Below are 10655 nucleotides of genomic sequence, written 5' to 3'. Positions count from 1 at the left end.
GCTGTTTAATGTTTTTATTGATGAGAAATCATTGAGAAGATATATGAAAATATGCGGATTACATTATTTATTTGGTGTTAATTGCAACAAACAGATGAACAGTATCACACAAATCTCCACAAACTAATCTCACATTACTTGTCTTTGCATTCTTACCAAAATGCGATTTAATCAAGAAAGGATAAACAAAGTATTTTATAACCAAAAATACAGACAAAGTCACCAACAGGGCCAAGAACCAAACAATTGTATTTTTAAAAACTTGAAAAAAAAAATTGTGTGATACAAGTAAGACACACTGCCATGAGATGATTATGTTTTAATAATAGAAATATCAAGGAAGATTAACAGTAATTTCTATCAACAGAAGTACATAGCAACTTAGCCTTCGTTTAATGATTACACAACAAATTGTTATTTGGTGATTTGAAGTCTGTCACGCATCAATGAAATATATCAGCCATACACAAATTTAATTTATTACAATTATTATGTTGAGACCCATATCATATCACAGCTCTATAATCTTAAGGCAGTTAATTATTAAACCATGCGAACAACGATATATTATACAATAACAAAGTATCATTGGGGTTGTATCAAAACCATAAACATGACTGTTAAAGGACATATAGTCTTGATATTGGAATGTTCATATGAAGTCCCTTATCCATTTAAACCTTTGACACAACCCCTACTGACCCAATATATGTTGACAGACAAGTAAACCTTTGACAAAATATCAGTTTGTAAGCGCATGCACCATTGTAATATATAGACATTTGTGTGATGTTTCTCTATCGCTAATTTAAAAGTCTCGCATGTAAATGCATATATTATCATAAAGTTAAATATATACACATTATTACATTGCTGTGGCACGTGCAACATGTAGGTATCCATGGTAACAGTCGCGTCAATCTAGTAACTATAGCAGAGTTATCATTATTGGGAAAACCGTACTGCACGATGAAAACAATACACAAATGAAGGATGTCGCTTACCCACAAAACAAATCATGTTCAGAAACCTATTTTCATGAGGGCCAATTAATTATTAGTTTTTCATAATTTTCACTTTTTGCCTTTCTTGGAAATTCTTATAAAGACAATGAAAAAAACAACACTATGATATGGAGTAGTCTGTACCGTAATATATTATTAGATTCGAGATTATTAACCCTTCAAATCGACCCATAGCTAACAGAGGCATCGCAAAAACAAACATGTTTACTTGAGTTTAAATTCTCCTATGATATTACTCGCTGATTATGATATACTATGATGTGATATGTGATATTATCAGAAGAAGTGCAAATTCCAAATCCATACAAAATGAAGAATGAATAAAATGTTATGTTACTATCAAATTGGAAAGATAAAAAGCGGTCCATTACATTATAAGTGTTTCACCAAGAGCCTTATAAATAGGTCTCATTTTGTTATTGCTTCCACTTGTATATACTGTATGAGCTGAGATAACAGTGAATACCATTACAAGTGTACTGATTTAAACATAGTAAAATAATAAAGTATTGCACTAAACAAGTTCTACCTCTATATTTCACTAAAAGCTGTATTCCTCATCAATATTATCACTTCCTTCTTCAACAAAACGGTCTGAAAATATTTTTGTGACTTGACACAAAATTGAAGACAAAGCAGTGGGATATGATTCCGTTAATGACCTTGACCTGTATGTCCATAATTTAAAGGTCACATAAAATATAGGTCAAGGTCATTTTGAAATTTAGAAAATTCTGTGAGTAAATACCACAGTGCTATGACCATAGTAAGTATCTAACACATCAGGTCCTACGCTTGCTGGCTGTTCAGGTGATGATACTAACATTTTATGCTGCAGCTGAAAAGTGGCTGTTGAATGTTCCCTGTGACGTCTGCCCTTCTTTGATAACTGTGACAGGGATAAGAGGGTGAGATGTTGTTTGCAGGTATTTCTGAAACAAACAAGTTTTTTGTCAAATTCTGATCTCGAACCAATCATTAAGCACATTCGTTATGCTTATGCATCCGTGAAGATCCGGGGTAGAATTGGCCTTCAGCATCCCATGCTTGCCATAAAAGGTGAATATGCTTGTTGTAAGAGCCGACTAACGGGATCGGGTGGTCAGGCTCCCTGACTTGGTTGATGCATGTCATCGATCCTAATTGCGTGGATCGATGCTCATGGTACCAATCACTGGATTGTCTAGTCCAGATTCGATTATTTACAGACCGCCGTCATTTAGCTGGAATATTGCTGAGTGCGGCGTTAAACAACAAACAAATAAACAAACAAACATTATGCACGTGGCATGCTATTTAATTTTGTTGTATGTGGTGAAGGGCGGATGAGAAAGAAGGGATGTGAAAGTTACAACCGGGGAAGAACCGGGTACAAATCAGTGAGGCGATGCTGTTTTATGCCGCTCTATAACAGCATCTGTGTCTGTATCTACATGAATACGGCGATAGAACAGAGTTCTGGTATTAAGACGCTAGGGACTGCTACCAGTAACATCTACCGTGAGCCTTCTTTAGGCTTCAGACTCAGACTCGTGCACATACTCTCATCCAGCTGGTTCCACTCAACACATTTAAGAATATCACTACCGCCAGCATTCACACAGTGTAATTTGGGGAATGGAACCGACGTCTTTTTCTGTGATTGAGGCCTTAACCACCAGACCTGATCTCTCATAGTGGATGACAGTCACTGGCTCTTTCGGTTTGGTCTCTTAGACTGCACACCCCGCATCACACAAGTTACCAATGTGACGGTCCACGAACGCCACATAGTCTACTTACATGTGCATATCCCATGCCATTCTTCTTCTCGTTATTAGACGCCCTCCTGCCGACCCACAGGAACACTTCCTTTGAGGTATCCAGAATAAACACGTCCTGAAAGCAAAACAAATCAGTGTCGGTTTCGCTTGTTTTATCCTCTATACGGGTATTCTCAAACGATATGTGTGTGAGATTAGGCTGAAGCTTCTTTGAACATTATTACAGCCATATTATGGCGTGTCAGCTTCACGTGTGAGGAATGCATCCGGGTCATGTGATGCAGGTCTTATACGCGTATGACGTAGGTAAAACCCCACGAGTATGGGTATGGTACTGACAACCCTAGAAATATAATCAGAACGAATCTGGGATTCGAATCCGTGATTACAGGTTTTTTAAACGCCTAAGGGACACAACTCTGCAAATAGAATTGCGGCGTTTTAGACGACTGGGTCCATAAAAGATATATGTAATTCTGGTGAGAAGTTTACACATTGTAGGATTTAGGTATAAATGGAACTTTACTAAACATACATAGGACAGAACACTTTGAACGCGAGACCGTAAAGATTCGGGTTGAGAATAGGCCTTGAGCAACCCATGCTTGCCGTAAGAGACAACTATGCTTGCCGTAAGAGACAACTATGCTTGTCGTAAGAGACAACTATGCTTGTCGTAAGAGACAACTATGCTTGTCGTAAGAGACAACTATGCTTGTCGTAAGAGACAACTATGCTTGTCGTAAGAGGCGACTAACTGGGTCCGGTGGTCAGGCTCGATCACAATTGCGTAGATCGATGCTCATGATGTCAATCACTGTACTTGATTATTGACAGACCGCCTTCATATGGCTGGAATTTTGCTGAGTGCGGCGTTAAACAACAAACAAACAAACCTAACCTGAACGCGATGACGTTGTATTGACTAACCAATCACAAATAAACGTCCTGGTTGTGATTGAGGGGACTTGGTTTCTGGGCAGTACTGTACATTTACAATCTAGTATACTTTTACCTTGACATCCAACATGCTTTTGTTGAAGATCTGGCCTTCTTTCTCGAGAATCGTTTTCATTGACCCGCCCTCATCTGTGACTCTAGAAAGAAAAAGAAAAATACCGATGTGACTAAAGGTTTCCCTTAAGACGGAATGTATACAGATACGTGGTTTTCTTGCCACCATACTATGGCAGGAATGGAGAGAAACGCATCTTCCCATTGGCAAGATATCAGGAGTAAAACAACAAATTTCTCGCTATGATCGACTGTTGATGGAGGCATTTGCAAAGTCCAGATGTTCTAATCGCCGAAATCCATTTTGTGCATTTTCATAATCAATATCCAGACATGATCATGCTTCTGTGTTTTGGGATTGTAAATATCAGTGAGTCTTGGCGAACAACATACATAGTGTTTATTCCTGAATGATCAGTCGAACGATAACAGGCAATATATACAACTAAAAAAAGTTAAGGATCACCCAAAACTTTCATATTAGTATCGTTAACCTGTCATATTAACTATAGTAATATGAAGGAATTTCTGCCGAGAATGTAAGTAATAAATCTAATATTTTACTTCTCACCTGTAAAGTCGTTTGGTGCCGTCATCTGTTGCATCATCATCATCATCATCATCATCATCCTCGTCGGTGAAGTGGTTCCAGAAGTCCTCCTGCAACAATAACATCAACTTTGGAGAAACTGTTGGCTACCTATTGATCACTGTAACAATCACATCAACTTCTGGGTAACTATTCGAGGCCTATTGACCACTGTAACATTCTCATGAAGTTAGAGGTCACTGTTTGAGGCCTATTGACTACTGTAACAATCACATCAATTTAGGGGTAACTATTAGAGACCTATCGACTACTGTAACAATCACATCAATTTATGGATAACTACTGGAGACCTATTGACTACCCACTGCATTAGTACGAACACTGCTGCAGCTCTCCCCAACTCAGAAAGGTCAAAGCAGTTGGACTTAATACAATAAAATGTGACTCGGTCATCAGCGCGTTAAGATAAATCCTTAGCGTTAATTATTGCCATGATAAGAATATTATTAAAATAACAAGCTTGACAACTGACATTGTATTATAGGGGCGAGTTCAATGTGTGATCAGTTGTGTTGTTTATTCTTGGTGTGGAAAAAACAAAAAGTGTCTCTCTCAACACTTTCATTTTCAAAAATGAATAAAAGGAATTATACCTCCCTCCTCGAATTTGAGAAGAAAGTACTTTGTAAATAACTGCCCTCACTTACATCTTCATCACCTTGTTCGACCGATTCGCTGGTTGCCTTGCCATGCCTGTCCGACTTCAGCTGTTGGATATATTGCACCGCCTGAAATATTATTATGAAATCCGATTATAACCAAGTCGGATATGGCAAAGAAAGCATACTATATCTTTCAAGGGAGCTGCAATAAAAATTACCCTTCATGCGAAAAAACGAAATTCTTTTAAAACGAACTAATTTTGATCAACCATATTTGCTGTCTGGAGATTACATTATTGAAAAACTAGTTATCTCCCTTTAATTTTGAGAAAACTTGAGGTAACTGCCCTTTACGTACGGTACATTATAGCAGTAAAAAGAACACTTCCTATCACATGCTATTCATTACTCGTGGATATTCCGCAACCCACATGAACTAAAACATGTTGCAAAGGGCATATATATCTCTAATTAAGTCTGTCTTAGAATGGTCAACGATAGCATGATGTTAAGCACATTATAGAATGTTTTCATTAGTAAGGAAACGGTTTGTTTTATCGCTCGTAATGTGCTTCTTATGTATTATCGATTCCCGCATTCGTACGTGCATTCGCAAATAAACAGTCAAACATTATGGAAACTGTTTCGGAAATTTCAAGTCAAACACTCGTATGCGTTGAACATATTTTTACAAGATGAAACGTTATTATCAAGTTGTTGGTCAAACATACATTCGCATTCGAATAGGGTGAAAACTATTTTAATCTTCTTGGTCAAACATCAAACAAGATAGAAGCGTAATACATTTAAAAAAAATCAATAATTTTAATGCTCAAACCTTCAATTTCTCGTCCTTGTTACATCCGTTCCCATTCCATTGGTACACCTTCCTGCCTGTGTCGAGTATGAAGACATCGTTGGAGTTTAATTTCGTTCTGCATGCTGACATCTAGAAGCGAAAAATTAACAATGTTATTATGTTCACTGAAGACAAGTCCAAATACAAGTCCAGAAGGAACAAGAGTCTCATTGCTTCTGATACCACGTTTCATTTTCAGTTTTATTTCAGATACGTGCGAAGAACATGTTTTTTTAATTCTTAATCTCAATTAAGAGGTCATCTTTAATAATATATGCATGTCCTTTGTCTTCTCTCAAACTCACATTGGCAAAGGATGTTAAGGAAGTTATTTTCTGTATTTTCTTGTCATGGCACTAGATGAGGAAGATCATAATTTTCATTTAATAACCCCAAAATGATACAGCATAAGTGATTTGATTAAACGTGACTATTGAATATTGGTTATAGGTGTCCCAGACCATGACTAGTTTCACGATCACTTCAATTGTAAAGGATGCTGTTGATGTAACTGATATGAAAGTATGCTGTTGTATTAAGTTTAAGCATTATCCATTTTCGCAGATTGGCACCAAGAAACCACGCCCACCTCTGTAACTTGGACTTGTCTTCTGCTTCCCCTGAACTGCAAGAGCCGGGTCTTGTATTCCTCTGGTTTCACGTGGCGGAAGCCGGAAGCAATGCCACCTTTCAAGTAGCTGCAAGTTCAATGTACACTTTGGTAAAACATGTATTTTGGGAACAATGATCCAAGCGTTGGAAGAAAAGACAACATCGCCCATTTACATTCAGAATTCCCAATGGAAACCTAAACCGTGACGGCACATCGATGTATACGATGACACGCAACCAACCTAGTAATGGAGACGGGACAGCCCGCTCAGTATGATCGCAAGGAATATGTAAATCTATGATGTCTGAATTCACTGTAGTTCATGCAGTTCATGCAGCTTGAGTTGTTTACTCCCCAAGGAGTCCAGAATGAGTTTTGAGTGCACACTCATCCAGTGACCGGGGTAATAATAACGCTTTGAGCATGCCACCTGTGTGGCGTGGAAATATGCCTTATATTATTATTATTATTATTATTATTATTATTATTATTATTATCTTCATCATCATCATTATTATTATTATTATTACTACTACTACTACTACTATTACTACTACTACTACTACTACTACTACTACTACTCACGTGAGGCTCTTGAAGTAACCTTTGAACATTGTGGATTCGTGTCTTTCCACTTCTCGGTGCTGGACTGGGGCGTCATTGAGAAAGGTATCTAGTTCCACCGTCTTGTACGCTGCTGTGCCGTACTCGTCCTGAAAGAATGATTGAGCTAAGTTAAAAGAGTGAGTGGGGTTTTACGCCGCTTTTAGCAATAGTCCAGCGATATCACCAGGAATGAGCTACACACATTGTACCCATGTGGAGAATCGAACCCGGGCCTTCGTGGTGACGAACAAAAGCTTTAACCACAAGGCTACCCCACCTCCCCAAGGAAAAAAGAACAAATATCACGAAAGAGGGTACCAAGAATTGGACACAGAGTGCTGGTGTGGGAATCGTACACCTGCTATGCCGTGACGGGCGAGTGCTTTATCCTCTTGGCTACCCCAATATAACTACAACGCGAGTTAACAAGGTCCACGTGTACGTGTGTCAAAAGTCTGTGTTAAAGTATGAAAGTTACGACAGCCTTAGCGCTTGTGAAGCGGGGCCCTGAATAAACTCATGTTTATTTATGTTCATGAAACGCCAAGTTAATAACAATGTGATAATATATTGAGTGTTGTGTCGCAAAACAATACCTTTCGGCTATGCTCGTGTAGGAGTCACGAGAAACGAAACAGCAGTAACGGTGTGTTCAACTGATGTACACTACAGGACAAACATATCCGCCCACTTACCTGTGTACTCTCTTTTCCAATCCAGAAGTGGACATCATATTTGAGCTCCTTAGAATCTTTCTCTTTGTATGTCTGTGATAGAAATAAATCTTCGACTTATGACATGCATAATAATTAAAAGTAATAAGTTATATTTGCTTGATTTTTGTGTCACGCCACACACCGCACTATACCAGCTATATAACGACGGCCTGTAAAAGATCGAGTCTGGAGCAGACAAACTCGTGATTGATGTTAAGAGCGCTGCCGGGTTACCCTGAACTACAACTTAGCAAGTCCTGACCACCCGGTCCAGTAAATCGCGGCTTAGGACCAGCAGAGCTTGCAGGGGACCTATTCTGACCACAAAAGCTGACTATAATAAACTGCTATATCACTGTAGAGTTTGGTCGGATCCCTGTCAGCTGACCAAGCGGATGACCGTGGTCATTAGGTTCTCACCAATGCAGCCAGACACTGTCAGCTCTTTATTGATGTGCCTGTCCGATTCTCTGTTATGTCGCGTTTTCAGTTAGTGTGGGTGAGTGAGTATGGTTTTACGTCGCTGTTACAATATACCGGCAAATTCACAGCCGGATATAAGAAATGGGCCGTACCCATTGTACCGGGTCTTCGGCGGGACGAGCGAACGCTTTAACCACCAGGCTGTCCCACTGGGCTGAGGTAAGACAGGGGCGTGACGACCTAGCTCCCAACATAAATCTACAAATCTTATTATAATCTGTTTTCAGGTTTATTTTAGACGTACACATCATTTCCATATTTGGGCAAAATCCACGTGCACACTATTTATGAGATATTCCTGCAAATGGTTTTGCATATTGGATTATATATATATTGTTTAGTTAACGGAACGCTATGAAGCACCTCATACTCACGTTAAGAACAATGTACGAGTCCCCGCTGAAGAAATTACCGTAGTCTTCTTTTGGTAAATGGACCACTTTGAATTTCTGGAAATAAAATGTCACAATCGTTTAGAAAAAAACTTCTCGATGGTTCAAACTGATATTCTTTTTAAAAAGAAAATACCAGTATGACATTACAGTTTCTACATCCTGGTTCTAACCAGGTGGGCATCATTTAGTTGCGCACATATTATGGTATGTTCAGTGATAGGGAGTCTCACCTCTATCCTCCATATTTGAAGCCCGACATTCTGCCCTGACCCCTTCCACGCCGGTTCCGATTCTGCTGATTCCTCTGAAATTATTATTCATATGATAAGTAGAGGATCAGAGAAAAAGACGAGGGAAAAGAAGCAGAGGGAGAAGAAGGATGACGGAGAAGGAGCAGAAGAAGATGGACGGGGAAGAGCAGGGAAAGAAGAGGAAGGAAAATATACAGAGGAGAAGAAGGATGACAGAGGTGGAACAAAAGACGATAGAGGAGGAAGAGCATGAGAGTAAGACGAAGGAAAACATGCAGAGGGAGAAGACGGACGACAGAGGTGGAGCAGAAGAAGAAGATGGAGTAGGAAGAGCAGGAGAGGAAGACGAAGGAGGAGCAGGAGGCTAAGAAGGAGAAGAAAGAGAAGCAAGGGTTCAATAATCATAATGAGACGAAGATTTAAAAAATGATAGAAACTTCGACAAATTTGAGAAATAATAATATGATAATAATGTATATTGGTTGAATTATTGTAAGCCTCTGTTAAAGCATAGACATAATACGTTACTGATTCAAGCAACGATCTACATCATCGGGACTCGAACAGACAAAATCAGCCAAGTCACAGAGTCTGACACCGGTCATCCTAAGTCGGCTTAGCTTTACACCCAGCATCCTACTTAGAATATCCACAGGGCAAACCCGCTTACATCTTCCCGAGGCAAGTAGTGAACTGACTTTCAAAGCCCAGTTTCCACCCTTGCCGAACTGGGCTTGAATTCCTGGGCTCGATCGTTGCGCAATCAGTGGTTATTACGAGTTATGTCCCTTCTAAGCCTCTCCTATGGACCAATCAGATTCCACCTCTCGTATCACTTGCATTTGTTTCAAACAAAAGGTCTATATTGTGATAAAACGCGTCTTACATCGCGAAGAGCATCAAATCAAGTGAGCATCTTGATTAGAAACATGAAAAGACTTTGAAATTATCTGTTGACAACGAGTTGGCGGTGCACATGCTTTGTAAATCCTGCAATCGACCGAAATCTGCACGACAGTTTACTAACCGTATTTCGATTTCGGTGCGCGATTTTGATTGGACTATGCATAGTCTCGTTAGTCCAGCCAAAATGTAACTCCATAATTCCTGCCTAGTTCGGCAAGGGTGGAAACTGGACTTTTATAGTCAGTTAACTCCCATGCCTCGGGAAGAGGACCCTCTTAAAGACAGTCAACACACGCAAAAAATGCAGTGACAGCTACTTTAATCAGGTTTTCTTAACACTACCATTATTTTGCTGACTGAGTGTTATACGTCTCACAAATCCAAAATTAGAACCGGTTGCTATGGGTAAATTGGTTAATTATCACCCCCACACAAGGAGGCAATGACAAGAGACCTTAAAGGCATATCCGTCTTTAATCATAATTGTCACAACATGTTGAAAAGAGCTAAATATATTGCTGCGGAGCTCTCATGCACATGTAATGGAGGAATATTGGAAGAACATCTGTGCGATCACGTGACACGGTGTTTACTTACACCAATGATCATGTGACTTATTGATGATGCTTTGGACAGCTGCCAGGTGATAAATGAGTTAATATGCAATTACGTCGAGCCATGGCACAATACGACGACTCTGGTTACGTGAAAATACACTCGATTAGTTCGACTGATTGCCAGGCAAAGAAAACACAAATCGATGTTCTCGGTCGGCGAGTGTTGTCTACAGCGAAACCAAACAGTGGTGGAAA

The 10655-nt window shown here is 39.4% G+C and overlaps 1 protein-coding gene across 1 annotated transcript in view; it reads right to left on the bottom strand.

The window, feature by feature from the left end:
• Window positions 1–10655, bottom strand: part of LOC124140129 (gelsolin-like protein 2) — a 36175-nt gene continuing 25520 nt past the window's right edge. The window contains exons 4-14 of the mRNA XM_046507518.2: window positions 8917–8990; window positions 8666–8740; window positions 7788–7859; window positions 7072–7199; window positions 6463–6571; window positions 5853–5963; window positions 5060–5140; window positions 4374–4462; window positions 3804–3885; window positions 2808–2903; window positions 1–1957 (exon numbers count right to left, since the gene is read on the bottom strand). Coding sequence (XP_046363474.1) covers window positions 1853–1957; window positions 2808–2903; window positions 3804–3885; window positions 4374–4462; window positions 5060–5140; window positions 5853–5963; window positions 6463–6571; window positions 7072–7199; window positions 7788–7859; window positions 8666–8740; window positions 8917–8990 — 1022 coding nt within the window. The 3' untranslated portion in view covers window positions 1–1852. The remainder of the gene's footprint in view (window positions 1958–2807; window positions 2904–3803; window positions 3886–4373; window positions 4463–5059; window positions 5141–5852; window positions 5964–6462; window positions 6572–7071; window positions 7200–7787; window positions 7860–8665; window positions 8741–8916; window positions 8991–10655) is intronic.

This window comes from Haliotis rufescens, unplaced genomic scaffold (assembly GCF_023055435.1).
Source record: "Haliotis rufescens isolate VD_foot unplaced genomic scaffold, xgHalRufe1.0.p SCAF_23, whole genome shotgun sequence".
NCBI classification, from domain to species: Eukaryota; Metazoa; Mollusca; class Gastropoda; order Lepetellida; family Haliotidae; genus Haliotis; species Haliotis rufescens.
This window is presented reverse-complemented; position numbering and strand designations above follow the sequence as displayed.